This window comes from Stegastes partitus, unplaced genomic scaffold (assembly GCF_000690725.1).
Source record: "Stegastes partitus isolate 25-593 unplaced genomic scaffold, Stegastes_partitus-1.0.2 Scaffold1516, whole genome shotgun sequence".
NCBI classification, from domain to species: domain Eukaryota; kingdom Metazoa; phylum Chordata; class Actinopteri; family Pomacentridae; genus Stegastes; species Stegastes partitus.
The window spans coordinates 1-26,915 of NW_007579247.1; the positions used below are offsets into that span (position 1 = coordinate 1).

Consider the following 26,915-nt stretch of genomic DNA (forward strand, 5'->3'; position numbering starts at 1 on the left):
GCATTTGTTTGGTTTGTTGACGTGTGCGAGCCCGCAGATGGTTTTCTGAGGTCGGAGCAAACAAGATAAAATGGCTCATAACTGCAAAAATAAGTTCCACAGGATTTAGTTTTCACCAACCAACATGGTGGCTAATTGGTGTTTCTATGTTGGTTAGTTCAAGCCCTGTTTAGATAATTAGTGGCATGTTGGAGTATTAGAATTAGAGAACACTCATTAAAAAGGCAAAGTTTGGAAAGGAGGGAAAAAAGGTTGGCAATTAAAAAAAAAAAAGTTTTTACGCTCACTTGACTTTGTTGAGTTTCTTTTTGAGCGCCGACGTGGTGAGCATTTGACTTGAATGACTGATCAGCTGTTTCTGCTTCTAGAGACTCCAGACGACACCAAAGAATAATGCACGTTTTCTTGCTACAAAAAAAAAAGTATTCCTGAAGACTTCTCTACATTATTTTTTTTTCACAGACAGCCAAAGCTTTGTTTGTGTTTTTGTGGTTGACAAAGACGTTGCTGTTATGTCTGGCTTCTTCTGCTCTCCACGTGCAGCCTGCAGCGCCACCTTCTGACACAAAAAAGACTCATTTTTCATTTTAAAAAATTTTTGCAACATGTGTTTAAGGTTTTCTGTCTTCTGGAACTGGCCAGAGTTGCGTTTTTGCTCTGATAACCATCATTTTGTGCGACTCATCGTCTCCCTGACTCTCTACAACAGAGGTGCAAAGTCAGCGAGACGCTTAAAGAAACAAAGCGTCATTTAATAGGAAATACACAAGGCTGATATAAACTGGAAACTTGTCTTTGTTTTCTTCTTAGACTGTGTGGCCACTCTGTAGGAAATGCTCAAACATGGGGTGAATGTGGAGTTTTTACATGTTCTGCCTTGACGGAGATGAACTCGTATCAACTGTGAATGTTTTTTTAAAGGATGCGTTTGGGTTTAATATAACTCTCTTGTGTCACATGTTCACTATGAAGAACTCTGCTTACACAGGTTTGCAAATCTAGACAAAAAACAATGACAGTGTTGTAACGTGAAATGTCCTTTTTGTGTTTCTTTGTTGAGCTGTTCATCACCTGGAAGCTGCCAGAACACAACAGCAGCCAACAAATGAGCCCCAAGTTCACACATGCAGACTCAAAAGAAGGTTAAACCTCTTCAGCTGAGGCAGAGTTCCTGTTTAGCACAGCTGCATGACTGTGAGAAAGTTTTATTAGGAGCCAAACACATCCTTCAATGTATAAAACAAAAAGAAAAAAAACATGTTCACATCAGATAATTCCAACACCAGCTGAGAAAAACAGAAATGACCTCACTGTGAACTGAAGCTGTCCCACTGCACAGAGCTTACGTGGATTTGATTCCTGTATCGTAATCCTTTTGCAAATCGTTACTGTTTGAATTTCCGTCTGGATCAATCTCTTATAAGCCACTTAGGTAAAGTAGTTTGTGCAGCACAAGCAATTATGATATGCATTCCTAGTTAGAGTTTAAGTTTGGCTGAGGAAAATCGGATCATTATGTATCGCTGAACTGTCTTCTACACGCAAAGAAAGAAAAGAAGAACAAAAAAAAAGACACAAGAAACGTTACCGACATTCACACAACGAATCATTAAAAAAAGCAAAAACCAAAAAAAAAAAAGGAAACATGATTTAATTTAAACGAGTAACAAAAGCTTTGAAGTGAACGAGTGAAAGAAAGATTCAGAAAATTAGAAAGAGGAAGGTGAAGCAATCAAAACTGCATCAAAAAGTGATGATAAAAATATTTACCTCATGTGCACATACAAATGTGCAGTGTTAATTAACTGTTAATTAACTTAAATATCTATTTCATTTCTTGTCAAGCTATAATACAGTGAATCTCTGGAATCATTTCAACTCTACAAGAGGACAGAGAGAAAATATCAAAACCCCATGCTGCGTTAAAAATCAACATGTTGCATTTGTTCATAATAAGCATTGAATCTAAAACAAGAGGTAGAGCTATAAAAAACATAATTTTCCTGCTACAGGAAAATGTTATTAGAGTAATTCGGTTTATATAAAAATTCAGACTGATGATATTTATATATATTTATATAAAAAGAGTAGGGAGGGCACTCCATGCGTGGTCAGAGAAGTGCAGTGTTTACTGTTGATCAGTGATATGTGGAGGAGTCGTTGCATAGAAGAGTAGTAGAGTTACATGAATCAGCGTTTGAACACAAAGACTGTGGAGTTGTGAGAAAAATACCAAGAGAAGACGGAGCGGAAAGAAGTAGTTGAAAATGTTGTAATAACAGAAAAAAAAAAAAGGTTTCTTTACTGTGTCTGGTGATGTGTTCCCTTTTTTTTGTCCAGTGCCACGTATTTAAAAGAAAGTCTTAAAAACTGTGGAGGAGATTTAACTGAATGGTTGGAGTCAGCAGGAGGAGGCGAGTGTTGTGGTGCTGCAGGCTGCCAGGCGGTGGTTCGGTGCTCTACAGAGATGTTTCAGATCCTCTGCTCCTCCAGAAGAACGAATTATCATCGTCTGGGTCCATGTCTATTCTAATCTGAGGCACAGACTTCAGCGGACTCATCTCAGGGCTGAAACACAAACAGAAGCTTTGTTAGGACACGTGAGGGCGCGAAGAGCCGCTGATCTTAAAGGTCCAGTACACTTTGAATAGTAGTTTGCTATCTGCTATGTTAAGATGTGGTGGAGTCCCTCTGCGAGAGCTGTAATCTGAGTTTCTCTGAGGTCCAGCTGTACTTGGATGTTTAATTGATCTCAGGCCATTTCTTTATCTACACCTGTTGTCATACAGGCACCAGAAACCAACCGCACACAGCTGCTTCATACGCTACTGGGAGATGTGATCATTGTCTTGTTTATCACAGCTTGATTTGTGTGCAGCTTGTGGTCATTGAGCACCGTAGAAGACTTTGTTATGGTTCCCCCTTTACCAGCTAAACCCACACAATGCTGTTTGCTTGCCCGCATGGAACCGCTACAGTATTAAATAGTAAGAGGCTCCACCTGGTTGGGAAACCTCAGGTGACCTCAGCAACTCTGTTTAACTGTCCTGAGCTCTCCACCAGTCGCTTAGACCTGAAGACACCTCGGAGAGGTGAAGCGTCTTCAAGAAACTCAAGCACGTCCAGGTGCCTTTGTTTTAGTGTTTAGATGCACCATGTCATGCAGCGCCGCTATTCCTGCCTCATACAGCATCAGATCAGCAAAGAGCTGCAACTGTTTCATCATCATACGACTGTCATAATAACATGCAGCTACATTAACAGTCAATCCAACCACCTAAACCCCCCAAAACATTCTGCTTACAATCAAAGATGACAGTAAAAAAAGAGCAAACGTTCTCATTTTAGAGACCTTTTGGTGTTTTTGCTGAAAAGCTACTTAAGTGATTTATCAAAACTGTTGCCAGTTAATTTTCAGTTGACAATCATTTAATCTCAAGCTCAGGATACTTAAATACTACGAAGAAACCACCAGTGACCTGTCCTGATGACTCCTGAGGTCATTTGAGCTCAAAGCAATTTGGCTTCAGTCTTACTGGGACGAGATTAGTTTTACAGGGGGGCAGCGTAATGTCATTACTATGATTTATGTCCAGCCCGGTGTTCCTGACTCTCACGGACACTTGTCTGAACCGCTCAAAGTTTTTACAGTAACATGAGGTCAAACTGTTCAAAAATGGGGACAAAGTCAGATTTTTTTGAAGCAGCCAAATAAAACTCAAAGACAATTCAATTACATCTGGGTTTGGCAACGGTTGAAGAAACAGTGAGGTGATGAATTTAGGCTTCAGTACAGTCAGAGAAAGATGTTTTCAGCCCAAAAACCAGTCTGATCTCTACAGCTGAGAGACAATTAGAAAAAACATAATCCTGCGATCACAGCTGCTTTTCACACATTGTCCCAAACACTAATCCTCTTTGGTCGGCGCTGTTACGACAATCATAGAACAGATGGGGTAACACAGGAAGAAAACGTGACCCTGTGCACACGACCGATGCATCCTGGTTGTCGTGAGAGGATGTGTGCATGATGGAGAAACGTAATCTCGTCCTGAGCATCATAATCGCCGCTCTAAATATTTGTCCAAAAACAAGGCTTGTTCTGCCTTTTTCAGACTGATTGTCTCCTCTAAAGCTCATATCAGTCCAGCAGCGTAGCGCACATTTATCCACAAGTCAACCCTTTAACGGGAAAAAAGGACGACACCTCATGAAGAGCAACTAAGGGCGGATCTCTTCTAGGATATCTGCCAAGTAAATGTCCAAGAAGTCGTATAAAGATTCATAATGTGAAGGCACTGGGCAGCGCTGCACTGAAGGTAATAAGGTCAGGTTATTCACACAGGACTAGAATGACCTGGAGAATAAAATGAAATGAGACGTTGCACCCAAAAAGCTGCTGAAGCTTTCATTTATAATTGTCCATGGAGCTTCCATAGTTCTCAAGTAGGAAAGTGGCAGAACAAAGGTCAGGAGGAAGCAGAAAACCTTTTCAAACAAATGTTAAAATGACTCCAAATCATGATGTGAAGATTCACACTAGACTGATGTTATCTCAGAACCTGTTTGGTCATTTGTGGTGGAAAGTTAATCAAGATGACCTCCGTGATCTCCACAGATTACCGGAGGTCCTAGATAACGCCAGTCGAACTGGGCTTTAAACCTCAACTGGTGAAGCCAAAGGTTTATAAGACTGAAGTCCACAGACAGAACAAGACATGAGGGAGGAGACAGCTGAACTGACATATGGCGCCCGGCGCTCTGCTCCCCATTGAAAAATACACTTTAGCCACAGGTAAGCTAATTAGCCTAGCTGACCTTTAAAGTTCAGACAAGCATCATACGTTAGCTAGTTAGCTCGCCTCGTGACCTTTTACAACCTTTGATGGCGCTGTCATCAATAAATGTAAAAGAAATCGGTGCCGGTTATGTCTTGTTCCGTTCCCTCTGTACGGTTTTATTTGGTCTGGGACTTCTAGCTGCACTGCGACAGTCTGAAGCTGCAGGTTTCAGTCTGAACATCAACAAACTCACCTGGACAAGCAGTTGGCCTGATAGTAACGGAGCTGCTCAGCACGATGTGTGTCGTTCAAGGAATGATTGGGACTTCTCTCCTGAGGGGGAAAAAGAAACGGCCGTTAGTGCTGGATTCTCTCAGACACAAGCTTTAAACTGTTTAAGACTCCTGCAGGTTTTCAGTCCAAACAGAACTTGACAGCAGCTACAAGTGTCTGGATGGACTGACACCCTGCACACTCATGGACTGTATTTATCAGAGAATCTTTTTAAACTCAGTATAATTAGTTTGTAAATGTAATGGATGATTAATAAAACGTGTCCCAAACTATGAAGCTTCCTCAAGAAAGTTTTAAGTTAGATTCACAGAAAACCTAAATCATTTACTACAAGATAAACTGAATACAACAAAAGACACAAAGCATTCTGTGCTAAGAATAAATGTTTTAGACACATTACAGCAAAACTAATGTATTTTTTGCCTCTGTTGCTTTTGGACGTTACTCTACTCCTGGTGGAGGACTTCTACAAGTCAACCTTGTACCCATAGATGCTGTAAATACTTCTTACTGGGTGTGCTTTAAACTGTGTAGTTGCTCTAAAACCATTTTACTATCATATTTAAGTCGCAATAAGACAGTACAGAAGCCAGAGAGCTCATTCTGATTTGTTCTAATGTTTCCCTACACAACTATTAATTCATTATTTGATGTCGGTGTTCAACTAGTCAGGGACTCTTGTACATGAAAGTGAACAAAATATGTAGAATCTGTGTTTTAAACAAGCTTCAACAACAAAAGTTCAAATTCAACAACCCTTGAAAAGCAGCCACAAAATCAGCAGTGAATATTTTAAAAAGAGGTAAAGCTTAAACTGACGGATAACAGGGGTTAGGCAACAGAGACAAAATCAAAGTTATTAGAACACATCATAGTCCAAGACGGAAAGTGAGAAGATTTCATGCATGTTTTGGAGCACAACACAGACCTGAGGTGAAGGAAAAGGAAAGAATAAAGATCAATAATCAAGAATAAGATCATGCAGTGAAAGTCAAAGCAGTGAGTGAGAAGCAAAAAAGGCGACAACGCTTTAGTAAGAGAAGACGTCATTAAAGACACCGAACGAAGGAGGAGGAGGAGTTAGGCAGGTCGAAGAGGAGGAGGAGGAGCGAGTGTCTTTCCTCCGGTGCTACTCACTGTCAGAGGCCTTATCACCTAAGAAGGGCTCCTGCTCCATCATGTCCATGGGGATTTTAATGCTGGGAACATTCTCATTGTAAGGATAGTCAGACTGTTGGAGAGAGAAAGACATCCTGAGACTGAACCTCTGGACGCCGTCAGTGACTTACCATCAACACCTGCAGTCATGTTACTTAGCTTGTGCCAGCATTTGTTCCCTACATTTATTTATTTTTTTTTTTTTTGAAGAGTACAAACTGATCACATGGTGTGATTAAAAAAAAGAAAAAGCGTGTCACAGTTACTCATGTTACACAGCGTGAGCATTAACTGTCAAGATTCTGTGTTCTACCACAGTATAAACATGTGGGGCTGTGTCACCCACGTTTTTCAGTTTCATCATGAATCTCAAACTGTAGCAGCTGAGATGATCCAACCTTCATGTGACAGACGATCACTGGTGACTGGAGGTGGTTCTCCAGCTACCAGCGAGAGAAGATCCTTCAGTCTGTAAAACCACATGGGTCAGCAGCACCAGCAGCATGCTCACTGTTTAACTATCCACATGGTTGTCCACCAGAGCCAGGCAGGGATCCACTTTATTGTCCTGATGAGTCTGAGGGAGAACTTTCAGTGAACTGTGGTGCTCTGGCATGTGGTGCTGGTGCACAGTGGTTACACAAAGAGTTGTTGTTGCTTTCCACTTGCCCTAGTTGCCATATTTGGCTTCCTGTAACTTTTTTTTTTTTATCCAAAGTGAAATGGTAAAGCCAAAACGTCTTTCCTCAGACAGCTCAGGACATTTCAGTGGACTCTGGGGAACAAATTTATGGTGCAGTTATCTGAATGTTGAAGAAAACAATGGCCATGCTGCTGCTGCTGCTGTTGAACCCGACTTGCCGTTTGTTCCCCTGATGGTACCTGCAGACCCTCCTCTGGTCACCAGCGATGATCCTCCACATGAAGGTTGAATCATCCCCACTGCTGATTGACACAGGATGTGACGTTTGCTTTCTCCTTCAGTTTCACGTCTATGGAGGATTTGAAGCCAGTGGGTACAACAACATGTGCAGGACATGCTGTTGATAGAACTGTGTCACAGTTTCTGCTCACACATGCTGTGTCACTGCGACACTCAACCTGAAGAGTCTTGCAACTTTTTGATTGAACCATGTATAGTTTCACACCAAAACTGGACAAGGGCATTAATCACTGGACTGTCAGTGATCTGTTTTTCAAATTTAAAACCAGAAAGGAACACCACCTCTTCTAAAGATGTAGGTTTCTGTTGCAACAAGTATAGTTTTATGGAATCCACAACTTTAATAGTTGGTTGCTGGCTTTAATAGTGACAGGCACATTATATTCTAAACCATTTCTGATAGTTTACTGTTCTTTCTGGCTTCTAGTTAAACCCCTGCATGGGTCCAAAATTCCTAACTCCACCTGAAAGAGAATCTTTAACAAGCACACTGTCTGTAAGTGAATTTTCATAAACGCAGCCCTGTTCCAGGATAATTAGATCTGATCAGAAAATGCAATAGATCCAAACAGACCAGACACTAATGAAACCAGCAGAACGTGTCACCACAGTCTCAACGTGGAGGAAAACATGTAATTATCTGCACTGATAAAGATTCACTACATGATCAGAGCGGGAAGCGCAACAGCTTCAATCTACTCAAGACACAGTGGCAGACACACCTGAGACCTGTGGCCAGACCATAGACTGTATAAAAGATGGACGTAGCTACCGTGACTTCACCCGTTGGTTTCTGCACTGAGAAAATGAAGCCAGGGTTTTGCTACTTCCTGGTTGACATCTTGGATTTTTGGAGCCAGTGACGCAAAAATCGTCGGAGGGGGGCGGAGCCATAGGAGCAGCGATTGGTCAGATGGATTGAGAGGCGGGCCCTCTCTGCCCGCCCTCATTTACCGCCTTCTGCTCGCTTCGTCTGTATGGTCGCTGCCGACTGTCAATCAAGTCAGCCACGCCCCTTGCCCCACAAAATGTTGATGATTTTTTAAACATTCAGTATTGATTTATTTTCAGATTGGCCACTTGATCTCTGGACTTGACCATGAAAACTATTTTTTTTTTAAATCCTGAGCTGTAGGAATGCGGTATTTCATGATCTGTGATCACTTCTTTTCCAATTCATTTCTATGGGAGCCAGGACTTTTTGGAGCCAGCAGGTAGCGGATGTAGTGATATTGCAGGTTTTTGACACTTCCGGGTTGGCTTCATTTTTCGGGGCCGGTTGCTACGTCCATCTTTTATACAGTCTATGGGCCAGACAGTGGAACGCCTCTCAACAAAATTAGACCAAATACCAAACAAATCCAAAGAACAAATTCTGGAGCAGACCCACCGTGGATCCAGGGTCACATGTTGGATTAACTTTGTGCAGATTATCAAACTGAAACTCCCTTTGGACATGTTTTTCAACCGGACATTCCACATCCCAAACTGCTGTGATGTTGATGTGATGATGCACAAACAGAACGACTGAATGAAATAAAACAGCAGCTTTGTGGTGAAGATATTTAACATCACCACACCTGTTTGTCTTGCTCACTCCCCATTAAACTATATGTAAGTCTCCCTCTGCGTCCACTGCTCTCCTCACACCACCTCCCTGAATGGAGCTTTTTTTTTTTATCTTCCCACAGTTTTTTCCAGACACGTCTAGTTTTTAGCTACAAGAAAATCAAGCATGAGTGAATAAATCTGAACATCTTGTCCCAAAGGTTTCTGTAGGATCTCCAGAGTTTTAGTCTCAGGTCAAAGACATTTCTCAAAGGCAGGTAAAATGTGGCAGAACTCCTTCCACAAGCACCTGCTTCCAGCTTCAGGCCTCAGCCACTTGAAATTCAAGCTAAAGATCGTATGAATCCATCTGTGAACCTAAAAACGTGCTCGTACAACAACATTCTCACACTTGAACAAGCACAAGAAACTGAAAAAAAGCCCCAAGTGCTTGCTGTCTTAAAAATCCAAACTGAATTGTGCATTATCCTTGAACCACATGCTGTACTGTCAGACCTCCTCTGCTCAGCTTCACTAAATGGACAAACTATTAGCTGCAAACAACAAAAAGACGACTCAAGCGGCATTAAGGAACCCGATGTGTAAACTTGTGTTTTGGTTAACCAGCAGATAAACCCTTTGTTGGAACAGAAGAAGGAAACCTGGGAGGTGAGAGCAGTGCTGGAGGTTGGCATACTTAGGAATGAGCTAAAACAAAGAAACTGGTGCAAAGTAAGGCATTTTGCTTGTTTGTGTGATTGTGATGCATTCAAGTGTTTCTCAGTGAGGCTGAAACTTAAAAACTCAAACAACTCACGTCTTCAGCGTCGCTGTCGATGCTGCCCTTTTTCTTTTTCTTCTTCTCGTCCTCCTTCTTCTTCTTGTCCTTCTCTGGAATGACATCATCCAGGAAGCTGAGGTCGTGCTGGGAGAACATGTAATCCATCGCTTTCCTCACAGCGACCAGAGCGAGGATCTGAAAGCAGCAGAACAAGAGCATTAGACTGGGAAATTATAGCTTAACATTTAAAAAATATGACATGTTTGAGTAAAATGTAAAAGTGGAGGTCATAAACAGATTACTGTTTGTTCTAAACCCTTCATGATGTGCATTTTGGTTCAGGAAAAACTGAAAACTCTACGAACACACTTTGTACTTTTAACATTTTTGGGTAACTAAAATATTACGAATGTTAAATGAAGCTGGTCTCACCGCATCAATGCTAAAATCACAAATTACTACATAAAGTTCAATAAATCATCTAATAAAGTCTTTAGTGCTGCATTAGTGACCCTGAACTGTTTTGATGTGAAACAGCGTGACTGTTCCATCGCTCAGATAAACAATCCTCTCAGTTCAAACGGTAAACTTCATTTACATATTAAAGTGGTTCAGTGTAGCTGTAACTCAGTGTGATCACGTCGAGCCCACTGAAGCTGCTTTTATCACTCTTCTGATGCCATTTGGACACTCATCGTCCAACGGGACCAGTTGAATCTTGTTTTGTTGACAGACAGAAAACTGAAAAAAAAAAATGGATGCTGCTCATCGGCTTTACTGCTGATGAACCGTAATGTTCAGTTTTGACCTGAAAAATATCAGGTTGATAAAAAAAACAAACAAAAAAATGATCCACTAACAGAACTTTAGGGAGCTTTCATGAAAATGGATGAAAGCTGTTATGACAACCAAAATTCCACACAGACGTCATGGCTATACTAAATGCAAAATGTATTTGGACTGATTGCGACGTGGTTGGTGTGTATTTTTAGTGGTTCCACCTCCAGCACACATGTGATGGAGGGCTCTGGCAAAACAAGACTCTGAGTTTTCATTTTAGGCTGAAACTTTACGTTTTTCACCAAGTTAGTATAATAAAAGTTACCATGTACAGACTACAGTTGACTCTGTAAGGGATAAAGTTACTAAGCAACCAGCAGCTGATACTGACAAAAAATTTTTTTGATCTATTTCGTTGTACAAGGATCGTAACTACCGCATGTAAAATATCTAAATACAACACCGGTCTAGTTTTACTTCTGCAGTGCGGACACACTTGTCTGATGTCGTCAGTTTCATTGATTACAGTGGAAGCTCAGTGCTGCAGCAGCTGCACAGCGAACACTTCAGACATGTTACGCATTTAGTGTCACCACAGCAGAAGTTCACATGATAACAGTGGATTCATAAATCTGTATGACAACTGAGCAAACTACTTCAGATGAGGCTGTTTCCACTACATGCAAAGCCTTTCATTCATGTAATGTGCAAGATAAAACTTCAGATTGTTGACATATGAGAGATATCTCACATTAGTCTTGGATTTTACTAAATGATAAATTATTCATTGACTAGAATAACCAACAGAAGGAATAACTACAGCTGTAGGTTCTTAAATACTGAATGCTGCTAACGTCTGTCTTTCAGACTTTAATGTTGGCTGAATCTCCGTATAAACGTTTCTTACCATGACGGGGAAAATGATGGCGGCCACAGTGGACTTGAGGATCCAGAGCAGAGCCAAGCAGAGCACCTGGATGAAGGTGAAGAGGTGGACCTTCCTGAGGGGAACGTGTCGTAGGTAAACCAGGTCCGGCTGATGCTTCGCTGGCATCAGGAGCAGCTTGAGACGATCCATAAACTACAGACAGACACACAGAGGTACAGGTACATGTAACCAGGAGCTCTGCAGGATTTGATTTATCAAAATAACAGGAATTAGCTGAAGTTGTCTCTGATAAGAAACAATTTTTGGAGATCAGCTTCAAATTGGAGGATATTAACAGTGTTTTATTAGATTAACTTCCTTCTCTGTGAACTATTGATTTTATTTTATGATGAGAATAAGAAATGTAAAGTTAGGCTACCTGCACTCCATTGAGAGAGGCAACTCCCATGTACAGGAAGACGCCGTACAGCACAGGCATGGGGATGAACTAGAGCAGAACAGATGAAAAAACAAACGTCAATATGAACAGGCCTTCAACAGATGGGTTAGATTTAAAGGTTCTGCTTTGTTCTGTAAAAAAAAATGCAGCTTTCACAAAACAAGCCGAACATTTCAGGTTAATGTGCACAACTCGAATCAACTTGTTCTGAATTTAAAGTGTGAAATCTATACAGGTCGTTTAAACCGTCTTTGAATGGCATCTGCACAACGTTTAGTTTGTCAGTGATGATGCGTTTTGATGCAAGTTTCAGAAGTAATTCAGAATCATAAATATATTAAACTCAGCTTAAAGCAACTTTACAGTTTGCCGATAGCAGGACATTATCACTAACAGTCATCTCTATCACCCGAATGATCAACGTTTAAATGTTTCTGTTTCTGTCATAATCAGCAGTTATCTTGGGAAGTTGAAATCATTAAACTTGAGACTGTGAGTAACAAACATCAGATAAAAACAGAGGACAGTCTTTGATTAATTACCTTTAAAATGGGAGACATAAATACAGACAGTCCTGTCAGGATGAACACAAACACACCAGTGACCCTCTGCTCTCTGAAATAAAAGAGAGAAAAATATCAATTGTCATGACGCCAAAACTTCATCTGGTATCATTTCATGCTTCTTACCCAGAGTTTTTACAATAACAAAGTCCCAGCAGAATCAGCCAGACTAATGCTGCTGTTTATGTGAACACTTCCAGTCATTTTCTGATTCTCATTTTAGTTTGACAAAAACACCACCATTGTTTGTAGGAAGTTCAGAGTTGCTGTGGATGTTTCAGTGTCTGAGTTTGTTAGCTCAGCTTACAGCTGACGCATCAGGAGGCAGCGAGGACATCAGACAGACAAGAAAACAAACTAAAAACAGAAAAGAGTGTTTTTGCCTTCCATTGATGAACACAAAACTAGTCAAATGTACAAAAACAGAAGGTTTCATTATCGACAATCATCAAACTTACATAGTTGATTCACTGATTAATAACATTCAGTTAAAAGAGAAGAATAATGTCATATTTCCTTCCATTGATGGACGATCTGTAAACAACCCACTGGCCTCTGAAGGGAAGTCGTGCTTTTAAACATGAGACGGTAACAAACAGTATTTGACCTGCCAGAAGCACAATCCAGCAGTTATCTACTGTATAAATGTTTTTGAAGTTTGGCTTTTCACACAAACCAAATCAGCTTATTAGTTAACTCAGACGCAAATCGGCTTCAGTTCACCGCCAACTACAGTTATTTTATATTGTTGTTGTTGTTTTTCAGGTTGTGTGTTTGTGTGACAGCACATACTAACTCTCAAAAGTAAAGAACAGATTTGACAGAAATCTGATGAAAAGCCAAGACAGCGGTTCAAAGACCAACTGATTGTTTGTAGAGCAGTTCATACCTGACTCTCAACTTCTAAACTGTGTTTTGTAAAAGCAAAACTCAATATTCTGTAACTGATTCATTCACAGCCAATACTTGATTGTACTCCACAAACATTTCTTCCAACAAAGTGTCCACCGTTAAAATATGCATTTCCACTATTTCAATTAGTTTATTATATGAAAGATCTGAATTATTCCCAAAGCGTGTTCTGCTTTCCATGAGCAGTGGTTGCCATCGTACAACAAACCTATATGACAGGAGCAAGACTTTTAGTAATTCTGGTGCTTTCTTGATGGCATCTTGTTTACAGCAGTGATGTAAAGTGAACTTACTATAAATCTGTTGTCCTCCATCCTTTACTATTCTGGTGGGATCCTTCTGTTTTCCTGAGCAGGATTTTGGTTTTCTCTAGTAATTAAAGCTGCCATAAATCAGTTTCAGTGTTTGTCCATGTGCGTATAGACTTGGATCCAGATGGGGATGAAAAATGTAAAACATCTAAAACATGCTCAGTTGCTGTTGTTCACTCGGAGCACTGGACAGCACACTGTTCTCACCTCACACCCAGAAACTTGGGCTGCTCTCCGGGAGCCGAGGTCTCCGTTTCCATCTTCAGACTGTCGATGTGAGCGATGGAGATGACGGTGGCGGCGACGTACCACGGCAGACCCATGAAGGAGCAAACGATGAGCAGAACAGCCACCCAGAACAGATCCAGATGGTAACCTGCCCCTTTCTGGTACAGACAACAAACACCAGGTCAGAGGTCATGTATGTGTTCAGAGGTGGACTGTATGCAGAGCACAGCTGCAGATACACGCAGACCTGAAACCCTGCAGACGCCTCGGACATAGCTTGATCACTAATGCAGCAGCAGAGGAGCAAAAGTTGCTGCTTCTTCTACTGCAAACTTCTCTGTAATGATTCACCGTCTTTCCTTGAAGGGACGAGTCATCTCGGTGAAATCAAAGAACACGTACTCGGCTTCAGCAGCGACTCTGAACATGGCAAAGAGCTGCTTTTTGAATTGAACCATGTGCAGTCACTCTCATGAAACATCTCTCACTCCCATGAGAAGAATGATCTTTAACTACAGTGTGAAGGCCTCCAGCGTCTGTACAGGACTGCAATTTGTTGTGGCGAATGCATGAAAATCCTCACGTCACATAAATCAGGTAACTGAAGGCTGAAAACATCCCTCACGAACTTCAAGAAATTTACATTTTTTATTGTTCACCTTTAGCTTGTGCTCCTTCCTGTTGACGATGACAGCAGTGATCTGTTGGTCCATAAACACCAGAATGGTGACCAGCAGGGCGGGAAGAGCCGACGCCAGATAAACCCACCAGGGGTTTCCTCCAAATGGAGGCACAAACCAACCCCGGTTCGGACTTGTTGGCTGTGAGGGAGGAAGACGGAAGCTTTAACACGTGAGTCAAGTACACAGAGCTGCTCTCATCACACAGACTCAAACTGTTGTAGGACGTCAGAAATGTGGCGTTTGTTCCTGATAAACAATTAAAGGTCACTCATCTCATTTTCATGGATTAATGAATTATAAATAGTTCTACATTTATGCTGATAATTCAATTCAAACACAGAGAGATTTACTTGACATTTGTTTGGTGGATGTTTCTGTCCAAAGTGAGACAAACTTAGAGGTTCAGTGTTTTGTTCGAGGTCGTCTCTACATGCAGAGAGGAGGAGCAGAGGATCAAACTGACAACTCTACACTTAACTGCCATTAACTCAGACACCAAACACACCGCTGACCTTTCCTGTCTTTCAAAACAGCCACATTTTATGTGACTTGTTTAAAAAATGTAAAACATCAGTAAACAATTGTTTTAGGTGTTTCTTTGTTTTGTTTTGTTTTTGTACGAATAGTCTCATCTGGTTTTTTGAAGCTTAACATGACAAAAAGCTCTTTAACCTTCAATCAACAATTTCCCTGAGGTTTGCACCAAAGGGATCAATAAAGTTCTACTTTATTCTATTCTATTCTAACCCCGTCAACATCAAGCAGTTTCTGGGTGTTTCTTGCAACAGTCACATTTTTCTTCCCTGTGGCTCATTTTTAACTACAAAATAAAGTCCTGCACCTCTATGACAACAGTACAGCCATGACTAGAAGGAGAGAGGACTCAGAAATGTCTTTCTGCAACATAACAAATACACTATATGCCATAAATAAAAAAGAAAGATTAAGTGAAAATTGAATTTCTTTGATTATTTGTTTTAGAAAAATTGAAGAAAAAAAACCTGGGATTAACACACTCAACACTTTCCAGGTGCCCACAGGCGTGAATATACTTAAAAATATGACTGTCCATGCTACACATATTTTACTTCTTACAGTTCTAATATGTGTCCGTACTCGTCTTTATCTGCTTTGTGTAAACAGCCCGCAGTTCAACCAAATAGTCTGAATTTTATTATCTGATTTCTCAGTGAGACGTGTAGAATAAAATGGTTCTGATGATACATTATGATTTCCAGCTTAGATTAATTAATTTTTCTGAACATCTGAAAAATAGGAAATCCACAAACTCCTCCTGTTTTTATGGTTCTTGCGCTCATTTTGATGGTCTGTCTTTAAAGATCAAACACTTTTCACACCTACTGTGGGGTTTTGAGGTTAAAGGCACTATTTGTTTGTTCGGGGGCAGGAGGATTCTCACCTTGAATTCACTTGGCACAATGAGTTTCGGAGTGTCGACTCCTACGAGCATATCGACCCCACAGAAGATGAGGATGGCCAGGATGATGGCAAAGTCACTGATCAGCTTCCTCACCTGGTGTAAAGAAACACAAAGACTTTCTGTGTAATCTGCTGCTGGAAACCTTGTTTATTCTCCGAACACGCTGGAGTCTCTGTACACTCGGTGACTCACGGTGGTGGGGAAGAAAGGGCTCGTCTTGAACTTCTTCAGACACATGGAGCAGGTGTAGGTGCCGAAGAACAGGATGAAGGACATGAGGGTGATGTCTGGGACGAACTCGCAGGCCTTCCCCACCAGCTCGCCTTTGTACTTCAAGCACTCGGTCCTTGTGAGGGACGACCACGTGGCGTTCATCGGCTGCACACCAGAAACAAAGAGCGTCGTGCCGATAAAGAAACACTTATTCTTGCAAACGAGTGTCAGACACAGATACAACAGAGAGCTCTCAGAAGTACCGTGACAATGCTTTAACTACACTGGCTGCTGCAGGAGTAAACACTGTCAGACTGGAAACTATCTGCTGATCAGACTCTTCACTTTTCCTTCTATGTTCAGCTGACAAACACGGTTCTCTTCTTTTTCACTCTTTGTCTTTCCACTTGTGGTTAACATGAGATTTGTAACACAGTTCAAAGAAGTTTTTTTTTAAAGAATTTCAAATAATTCCAGGAACGTAAGTCCTTCAGTCTAAGCAATGCTTTCAGTGAAGAGGTGGAACATACATGTACGCTACAACACAAAGACGTATCAAAGGAATAATTTATATTTGGGTTTTTTCTATGAGAGCATCAGTGAAAACAGGAACCGCTTACCAGATCGGTGTTGTTCCAGTACCAGACTGAGGTTCCTTCTAAAGGATCACCGATGATCTCTGTGCTGTTCTCTGCAAAAACACAACAAAACACAAAATCCTGTCAGCACAACTTTTTTTAACAATGCACAGTGCACCATTTTAATTTATCATTTATATTCAGGGCTGAATAATTAATCAAAATATTACAAAAAAGAACTGCTATACAGCCGAGAGCAATATCTAAAGTCTCGAGCTGCAGTTTTTTGATAAAAGGTAGAATGTGTCACCACATAATAAATGAAGCATTGTGGTGCTGCAGAGATAAGAAATGTGCTTGTTTGGGACGAACTGCAACAAAAATCCCATCAGCATTTTTAACTTTTTTTTTTTTTGTAGTGGAGAAGGACTGAAAAATGGATCATTCCTACTAAAACCATGACACACTATTGGAATCTATCTATTTTTGTTTAAAGGCTTTATCCTTCTATCCACTGGTTATTTCATGTCATCAGTTCTTTGTTAATAAACTTGGCTGAACTTTCATTAGTCAGAGCTTTACTGTACAAAGGACACCGTTGAGTTTAGTACTAGCAGGTTGACATGTTTACTTAGCATCTATCCAGCACGTTATTATCACAACATATGTACAGATGGTAAAGGCAAACTCTATCAAAAGTAATCATCTAAGCCAAAAGATAAACTGACTAACAACCTTTTTCCTCCACAGATCTAAACCAGCAGCTTGACTTCGATACCAGCTGGGAGTTTCTCTGACTTATTGTCGGTGTTGATGACGTGTCAGCTGCTCACTCGTCTAAATTAATCATCTGTTGTTTCTGCTGTTCTCGTCTACAGTGTCTCTACTGTACGTGGACTGACCGTAGTGAATTACATCTCTGTGTGAAAGGTAAAAAAATAAATTAAAGAAGCACCTTGTATTGTAGAGAAGTCTGATCAACTGTATTTTTTATTTTTCAATTGTAGATTTTTTTTTTGTAAAGTCAAAACTAAAAAGACCTTTCATTGCTGACCCCCTAATGGAAGATGCTAAACAGTCTGTGTTTATGTAGCACCTACAAAGAACTTCTCATTCACCACTTCACTACGTGGAGGTCGAACCCTGTCATTAGTGGACACCCACCAGCTGATCCACAGTCACCACAGAGAAAGACGCACTAAGACTCAGAAGCCCACAAAGCTGTAAGACTTCTGTAGTACCAAACAGTAATTTGAGCAAAGTGACTGCAGCCACACAGTCTTGTCAGTCAAAACAAACATGATGAGAAGTATATGCTGTATATTATATCTATATTTTAGTCCTTAAAAAAGCCAACTTTTACTTGCAACTTCATCAATAAATTAAACTAACTTTCTCTCTAACTGATGTCCCCTTCTTGCATTGTGCAATTCAAGGAAAACATCGTTTATGGTGCATAAATAGGATCTCAAACCAGCAGCAATCAGTAGAAAACGTGTCCTCAGCCTCAGCACTAAGCAACACCTCACCTATGATAGCAGGAGCCATACAGAGGCAGTCGTACTGCGTGACGTCCTCCATCCTGAAGTCAGCATTGATGGGATAGTGGTGAGCCAGTTTGAGCATCTTCTTGAAGGCATCGTAGATGAAGATGAAGCTGATGAGGCAGGAGAAGCCCTCCTCGGTGAACCGGGTGAAGTACTGGACCAGAAAGCTGGCGTCAGTGGCCACGAGCACCAGGCAGAGGAACGCTGACCAGAGCCCGATCCACAGGCGGAACTCCAGGTAGTCGAAGTTGTTATCTCTGAACGGAAGCAACAGCAGCAGGTATTGAGAGGTAGCAATGTTTTATACAGAGACAGAGAACAAAGTCATGTTTCAACAAAAAGAGTTGTCATTGTCATGGTGATGTTTTTAGAGGGGATAAAAGTCATAATATAAAAGAAATTTTACATCATTCAATACCAAATCTGTCATTAGATGCACAAAATTCACAACTATTTCCTGTGTATGACTATTTTTTTTTAATTTTGTGACTTGTACTTGAGGAGTTATGACTTTATTATTGAACATCAAAGCTTTAAACTGCAAAACTTCATCATCTCAAATTATTTCTGCTTTAACCATATCAAAATGTCTTAAAGTTCCTCTCTGGTCATTGATTCAAGCTATCAAAGTTGCATATTTAGATTTTTTTTCCATGAAAATAATCTCTTCCTGACTTCCATGTTATTATGACTGTCAGATGCTGAACTATAGTTTTACAGTTAAATGCTGAACCATGACTGCTTATTTTACTCATGGTGTCTTTGCCAGCATCTGAAAAACATGTAAACAATAGAAAAATGTGGATCTTTAGAATAAACAACATGACCTTTCTCCTCAAACTGTTCTGACGCTGGTAATCTACTGTAAGTCTGATTTCTGGAACAAGCGTGTTACTAAATGTCACAGTTTGGTCATTTTTCTGTTTTGAAACACTGACTCTTCTGTGATCAGTAACTGGGCCTCTGCTAAACTGATAAAACACACAACATACTTGCTGAAGTTGAACAGCAGCCGCTCAAACACCAGAACAGGACCGGTGCTGCTGAGGATGGTGAGCGGTTGACCGGCCAACAGACAGAAAACACCGCCGGCGATGGCCGTGCCAAGAAAACTCTCCAACACACCCTGAACACAGCGAGGGAGGAGTCAGGGGATGATCCAGAACACAAATGTCAACAATAACAAGCTCACATCTCAGTCTGACCTGCATGTTCTCTGTTGCGTCTCCCAGCAGACCCCCGAAGGTGATGGCGTTGGTCACAGTTCCCAGGTAAATAAACAAGATGGCCGACAACGCCTGAATGTGAAATGCGTCGGTGAAGTCACTGCAGAAGAAAGGCGCTTTTCTTTTGATGTCAAGTATGAGACCCCCACAAAACCTGGACACAGACAAAAGATGTGTTATCTTCTGCAACACAGAATACTAAACACGGCAAAGCAACGTTTCTGAGCACATGTTGCTGTTAGTATGTTGACCTGTGAACTGCTGCGAGGCTCCTTTATTGGGACAGAACATCACAGAGTCACTGGATTGAGCTCATTTTTAACTGTGTTGACAATTCTGGTTTCATGCAGATCTTCACGTCCGCTCAAACTAATGTCCCTTTGTCTTTGTCTCTACAGTTTTCAAAGAGGCTGGACGCAGCTCGAAGCTCCTCCAGATGAATAAAAACAATCTTCCTTGGTTCGTAACACCGTTTTCTTCAGGTCATCTTTTTTTTTTTTTGTCCTCTTTATGCTTTTTTTTTTAATACCTTCAATATTCAGTTTGGTTGTGCCATAAATAATCAGAACTTTAGAACTTTTAAAAACTTAACCTATAGTTTTTATAATTATTATCTGGTTCTTAGTAATTAATTTTTCTTTTCTTACAGCTGAAGTCTCGGTGTGGGAGAGAGAGAGTTGTTTGTTGTTGTGTATTTGTTGTGTATGTTGTATATCTTCTGTATTTCTGTTTTTAGGAGCCACTTGGAAATTAGCTGCGAGGAATCTGTTCAATGTTTGAATTCCCACAAATGAAAGAATTTGTGCAATAATAACCGTACTTGTGTATGTTTCTTGTTTATTTTTAGTTTCTAGTGTTGTTTCTACACATTTGTGTTCTCCCTGTTTCTGCTGTAAGTTATCTGCTGTGGGATAAATATGGACTCATCTTATCTTAAGGGGCTATCCTTTCAAAAGCTTTAAGTCTATTTTCTCTCTTTTCTTTCTTTCTTTTCCTTTTTTTTTTTTTTACATTTTTCTCTTTATCAGTCAAACTCTTATTTTGTAAGTTGTGCTGCACTTTGGTTCACTGCACCATATTCTACAACTCACATTTAGCTGTTTGAGTGCTGTGTAGTTTCTTTATGTTCCTGTAGTTTCCACTACAGGTTTGCTGCAGACTTTTCAGTCTTTTTCAGTCCTAAATGCTCACTGTCAAGTTGTAGGTCAACAGGCAAATGAATGCAAATATCATACAACATGTGTTATTTCACAGTTTCATACCTTCCAGTCTTCTGCAGCTCTTCTCCGATAGCGTGTCCTCCTCCTCCTCCTCCGTGACCTCCATCATGAGGCATGTCTCCGTTCATCTGAGAGTCTCCTCCTGCATACATGTTTTTCCTAAAACGCACACAAATACAGTTTTGTTCAGCCTTTGCAGCAGAAACTTTACTTTTATTAACATTTGATCCCTTGGAAAAAGTTAGTGAGCCTGGTAATTTAATTAAAACCGCTGAAACATCTCCTGAAGATGCTGTTCAACAGGACTGAGCACATAAACTGCTGAATCACTGCAGCTTCATGTGAAACCTACAGCTGCTCCTTCATAATTCAGCGCTGCGTTGTTCACCTGGATGCACCCGAGTGATTCTGCAGCTTCTTTAACATGATGTAGCTGCTGCACACACAGCATTCAGAGCAGGCACCGATCTGCAGCTTCTTACATGTTTAATAAGGACAGCCTTGAGCTCATTTTCTCGGTTTTCAACCACAAACTTGGTAAATGTGCTTTTGCAGCAGTTATACATGTGCATATTAAATGTCAGGCAGGTTGCTGAATCCTGTTTGCTAACACAGATGGATAAACATTTTAGGTGCCAGATTTAAATCAGTTCATTTCAGCTGGAACCTCTAAGTCTTCAGGTGAGATCACGTGTTTGTTCTCTATGTTTATGGAAATGGGTTTAATAAGTGACAAGCAGACTAATGTACAGCCTGAGGTCCTTGTTGAAACAGTGTGTTTTCACATAAGATCACAGCAAGGAAACCACTCAAGGGGTTACATTTGTTTTATTGTTACTCATTATTAATTTATAACCCTTTATTGGGCTTAATAAAATACTTGACAGCCGCTACTTGCTTCCTACTTGCACTTATGTGTCTCGGATAAAGTTTTCTTTTTACAAACTAGAAACTCGTTTGTGGACCTTTTGTCAGAGGAGGGGAGTGACTTCGGAGGCTCTATCCTGATGGCCGGGTCCCACTCCCCAGGAGGAAGCACGATCACCTCATCCAGAAACTCGTCGATACCGGCCAGCAGGTCCTGTCTGTCCTTGGCCTTGTACGCAATGTCATGGAAGACCTGAACACGGACAGAGAAGGACGAAGCATTGGAGTGTGAAAGACGACTGTCCAAGCATGAAGAGTCACCGAGCAGCAAACTGCAACGTCACATCTGAGGATTTATTAATAAGGTAAGAAGAGACTCCTACACATGGAGCTAATCAGCCCAAAGACGCAATAAAATCAAGTCACTTAGAGGTTTAATCAATTAGTTGTCAGCTATTAAATTAATCTTTAACTGTGTTGATAATTGATTAACTGGTGTCAGTAAATGTTTAAGAAAAAAAGTCTAAATTCTTCTTAAATGCCAATATTTTCAGGTTTCCTTCTTCCTCTATGACAGTAAACTGAATGACTTTTGGTTTTATACAAAAAAAAAAAAGACATTCGTCATCTTGGGCTTTGGGAAAATTACATTTTTAACCATTTTCTTGCATTTTAAAGGCCAAACAACTTATCGATTAATCAAGAAAACTGGCAGATTAATGAACAACGCAAATAACGTCCTACTGTTCTGTGTTCCAGAGAGTCTAACAGCCTACAGATGTAAGTAAATTCTAACTTTTGATTTTCATTATTGAACTCCTGCTTCCATCTAAAGGTTATTTTTTTGGATTTAATGCAATCAGTCCAAAAAAATATCTATTTCTTCCCCGTAGTAGAAAGAAAAGCTTTTCTAATTACTTATTACAGCTTTGACTCATCTCTGCACTGTTAAATAAATGTCTGATTCAGAAGTTGCAGAATGATATTACGAAATAAACAATTCATCTTATTTAATCCAATCCAGATAGGAAAGAAGCTCAAACTTCCATTTAAGAAATCGTCAGCAAACATGTGGAGGAGAAAATTACCAAAGTGACGGCAAAATCTATTTTAATGCAGAACCATGATAATTAGCATAGAGCTGATCTTCTTCTTATACTTTCTACTCTTATAAGGTGCAAGTTAAATGAGGCATTACCCTCAAAATATGAGGATGTGAGAGAAAACTATCTGTCACGTTACATGAATAATCCAATCTTGATGTGTTCCTGAGCGTCACTGTCAGTATTTTAAAAAAACACAGATGCTTTTTGACTCACTTCATCCGACATCAGCGTGGCGATCGCTCTTCCAATCTCGTGGTACGATTTGGCTTTGCCTTTGGGTCCAAGCAGGATGAATAAAAATCTGCAAAATGAAAATAAGCACATTATAAAATCCCCATAGTAAACGTTTTCAGCAGAACATGTGTTATTGTGTTATTACTGGCACCTTTTTCATGGCAACATCTGTCCAGGTGTCTAAAACTAAATGAAGGTTTTACAGCTTCCTCCTGAACATCAGTACAAAGTGTTTCACCCCGATAAGGAAGCTGCTGTGTTGTTTACAGATGTTTTATTCTGTTTTGACAACATTTAATTACCTCACAAGTGTTCCCTAATCGAGATTATATAGCAATAAAACTTTAAAGCTCACAAATGGTGAAAATCCACTAATCAACTTAGAGGTGTAAAATAAAAGCTGTTAAGAAGAAAACCACTTTGACTAACTCGGCTTCTACATTAGTGCTGCAAGAAACTTCACATTTCAGGTTTTACTATTTGAACGTTTCAGTGTTTAAATTGCTGTGATGTGTTGAACTGTAACATGAGGTGAACACAAGAAAAACGCCTCATATCATCCAGTTACAACTTCTACAAGGGAAATCATGGCCCGATGCATCTTTCTGCGTGAAACTTTCGTTCCTATTTCTGATTTCCTGGAGTTCCGGCGTGATTTCAGCCACCTTGTGGGAACGGGAACCTCCGTCAGGGCTCCGAGCATCACAGCTTGCTGCAGACGAACGAACGCCACAAAGGGAGCGTCCAGGAAGTCCACCTCCCCCACCAGCACGTTGGAGGCCTCGGCGTCTCTCGGCAACTTCTTCATGAACTTGTTCCTCAGCTGAAAGCACAAAAGAAGACGAACAGGAGGAGGCGTTAAATGTTACGTTCACACCAGCAAGCTGTCCGACGCTGAGCACTCTGAATTAAACAACCTATATCAAAGGAGACAATCCCATTCAGGTTAAATACCAAACCAGGAGGCTCCCATAGTATCTGAAGAGGAGACGAGCAGTAACACGAGGTCCGTATTTCTTCCTGATGCCTGCTGAGCGCCACATGTTCAACATTTTATCTCTAAAGGATATTAAAGTCCTGTAGTTGTGTCTTTGATGAACTGTTTGCCTCTTTTTATCTGCCACAAGTCTTCACCTTCTTTGAGAGAAACAGCTTTAAAAGTGTCGCAGCAGCTTTTGTATTAACACCGTCCTGTCTGCAGCTGTAAACAGTTTAAAAATGGATCCAGTTAATCACAACAAAGAGCGGGTATCACCCTCCTGAACTGTAATACCCCACAGATCACAATTAATCGTTAAAGGCATGTTATCATTAAAAAAATATATTAAAATTAAAACCATTTATCAGAGCCAGAAACTGTAAAAACAGGAAGAATCTTTAGATCTTCAACTTGAATTAATCATGTGCAGCAAAATCACATTATTTTGCACATCTAATGGAAAAATTTGCCAAGAATAAACAGTTCAGAGCCTGAAGCCGTTATTTTGTTTGTCTAAAGCCTTCACAGATCGATTCCATCACTGTGTTGGAAGATGTCACTAATTAAACAACTTACTAAGCACAGTGTTTGCGTGCCACATGATTGAGGTTTATAATTTTTGTGTTGGGAATAAGAATTGGACAGAAAAGACGGAAGCACAGGAATGCTATCATGACAAAATGTGCTGCTCTGAACTGATCTGCATGAAGTAAACATAAAACCATGAGCCACTGAGGTAAAAGATTCTCTGCAGCAGCCTGACACTGTGTTTTTATGGACTGTCCTGAGTCTTCTTATTGGTGTTGTTTACACCGTACACAGTTTCTCAAAATGTTTCAGCACGTTTTTTAGTTACACCTACAAAAATGATATGAAGTAGACATTATGTGACTGGGACAAATACTAGTTAAAACAAGAAGAAAACAAATCAGACAAAAAGTAAGGTTAGAATTAAAAACAAATCTGCATTTTTGGTCATTTGCAAAAGGAATTACTTCTAAATTAATTTGGTAAGAGTTCGGTAAGAGCAGGAATATGACCCAGTGACTCCAGAGTTCGTTGACATCTGTCACAGTTCGTATCAGGTTTCTGTTCCCACTGATACAGTTCGATTAGTTATAAAGAGTCGTTCTTACAACCCGATTGACATCATTAAGAAATAAAACTTCAAAGACAATGAATCATAAATATCTAGATAGCACCGGCAAGGAAAACTGCTGCGTTGTTAATTAACATGAAAACAGCAGTCAGGACACCTTCACTGGAACACAGAGAGGGTCAACGTATGGGAGCTGTGAGTCCTGGATAGTCGCACCGACCTATGTCTCAGTTATGAAGTTCTTCACTGATTCACAAACCTCCTTTAACCCCCACAGACCAACAGCAGTCTGCACAAACCGGAGTTTATGGATTTTCAACATCACACCAGTAAATATACTTTATTCCTACTGTACTGTGTTTAACCACAACAACACACCAGCACAAATCTGTGTCTGCAAACTAACAATAAAAAGGCCTTTTAATGCCTCACAGTAAATATTGTGAGGTGGTTAAATGAGCACAACTAGGAGGATAAACATCAGGGTAAAAATGTAATTACTGTTATGGTTTCTATTGCTTTAATATGCAGTGTATATATAGTCAGATATCAGGAGGGTTGTTACTCATATCTCACTAATGTGTTTTGTATTCAAGGAGCGCCATAAAACAAGGAAAGTCAGTTTTATTACAGTTTTGATTTGATTGCTAGTTTGATTTCTGCTGCTTTGTGAGTTTCTTCCGTATTACTTTTTTGCTGCGATTCTAGTTCTGATGTTTTTTAAAATGAAGAGCTAGACTTAAGATCCTCAAAACAAGAAATTAGTCGTTGAGTTTGAGCGTGTGAGTCGGAAAAATCGCCTGTCTCGACGTGTAAATCGGATTAGAAGACAAACATCAGAATGAAGCTGTTAGTCGACAACACGTGATCAACTGTACAAACAGGCTGAAGATATAAAGTTTGTTCTTCAAAAATAGAGAATGGACCACTGCGGTACCCTCTTTAGAACCAAACAGCAGCAGAGAAGAGAATAAAAACACTAAGTCAGACCAGATGAAGCCGGACTTTGTGTCCACAGCTCATCATCATCGTGACGTCCGTCATTTCCAGACCGTGAACTTTTCATCCTCAACCTCTGAAGGACTGAAATCCCATAAACTTGTGACCTTCCACTGGTGAGATCCAAACAGATCCAATCACAGGCCGCTGAGCCATCTTGGCAAAGAGTGTGTCTGTAAATGATTGAGTCGAGAGGCTAAACCTGCGTAAGTGCACACCCTGAGTGTGTCCGATCGCGGCTAATCCACACCACGCTGCCCTAATGAACCACCTACACCTCCGCCTGCTCTCTGATCTGCTGTATTTACCACTTTCTCGCTCTACTTCTGAGCTGCCGTAACAAGTAAATAAGGGTTTTATCACACAAATACAGTGGAAATATTGTTGTTTTTCATTGGGATTTATTTGATTGTGCCTCCTCAGTTTGGTCAAGTAATAAGAAGAGAAATAAAAAATTGCAATTTAAGAGGTCTGGTGGCTTCATGTCAGAGAGGGCACAAAAAAGTTTGTTTTTTTTTATCTGAGAACAGGTTATAAAATGTATTTTTGCACAATTTTGACATCAAAACGGTGTTTAACGCTTCGAGAGGTACTAAAACCCTCCCTCGGATTTCTCAAGCCCCAAACAATTATGACCCAAACTACCTGCATGACTAGATTCAACTAGAAATAGGTGGTATCTTGTGTGTGTAATTCAGATTAATCTAAAGCCACAGAAGTGAACTGAAAAATCCCTGCATGCTTAAATCATCATCAGATCAGCTCTACAATACATTAAAATCTGCAAAACCACCAGCCATCGATGCAACATGAAAACTACATAAATGTATTTTTGTAGCTCAGCTGTGCACCGAATCTCAATCCACTCTCTGAATGTAAATCAGCTCTTGTCTCCGTCTTCATCTCTTCTAGCATCACGTTACCGGTGAAGCTGCCAGTATGGAAACGTTCCCTGCATGTGGAAGTTTCATGTACAGCCTGAGTGGGTGTGGAAGGTGTGTTTCCTGTCCGGTTGCCTCTTTCACTCTGTTTGCCCCACAGGAGCTTACTGGGCCGCTCTGATCTAATCCCGTTCTCCTGCGTACGAACAAACGGC

The 26,915-nt window shown here is 40.4% G+C and overlaps 1 protein-coding gene across 1 annotated transcript in view; it reads right to left on the minus strand.

Moving 5' to 3' along the window:
- Positions 1-305: 305 nt before the first annotated feature.
- LOC103371037 (electrogenic sodium bicarbonate cotransporter 1) overlaps positions 306-26,915 on the minus strand; it is a 71,127-nt gene continuing 44,517 nt past the window's right edge. Inside the window, exons 9-26 of the mRNA XM_008300252.1 lie at positions 23,408-23,565; positions 22,722-22,809; positions 21,501-21,655; positions 20,578-20,694; positions 19,295-19,469; positions 19,082-19,215; positions 18,072-18,346; positions 16,585-16,655; positions 15,944-16,129; positions 15,731-15,844; positions 14,287-14,448; positions 13,607-13,785; positions 12,156-12,228; positions 11,593-11,661; positions 11,193-11,366; positions 9,542-9,700; positions 5,035-5,114; positions 306-2,568 (exon numbers count right to left, since the gene is read on the minus strand). Coding sequence (XP_008298474.1) covers positions 2,460-2,568; positions 5,035-5,114; positions 9,542-9,700; positions 11,193-11,366; positions 11,593-11,661; positions 12,156-12,228; positions 13,607-13,785; positions 14,287-14,448; positions 15,731-15,844; positions 15,944-16,129; positions 16,585-16,655; positions 18,072-18,346; positions 19,082-19,215; positions 19,295-19,469; positions 20,578-20,694; positions 21,501-21,655; positions 22,722-22,809; positions 23,408-23,565 — 2,478 coding nt within the window. The 3' untranslated portion in view covers positions 306-2,459. The remainder of the gene's footprint in view (positions 2,569-5,034; positions 5,115-9,541; positions 9,701-11,192; positions 11,367-11,592; positions 11,662-12,155; positions 12,229-13,606; positions 13,786-14,286; positions 14,449-15,730; positions 15,845-15,943; positions 16,130-16,584; positions 16,656-18,071; positions 18,347-19,081; positions 19,216-19,294; positions 19,470-20,577; positions 20,695-21,500; positions 21,656-22,721; positions 22,810-23,407; positions 23,566-26,915) is intronic.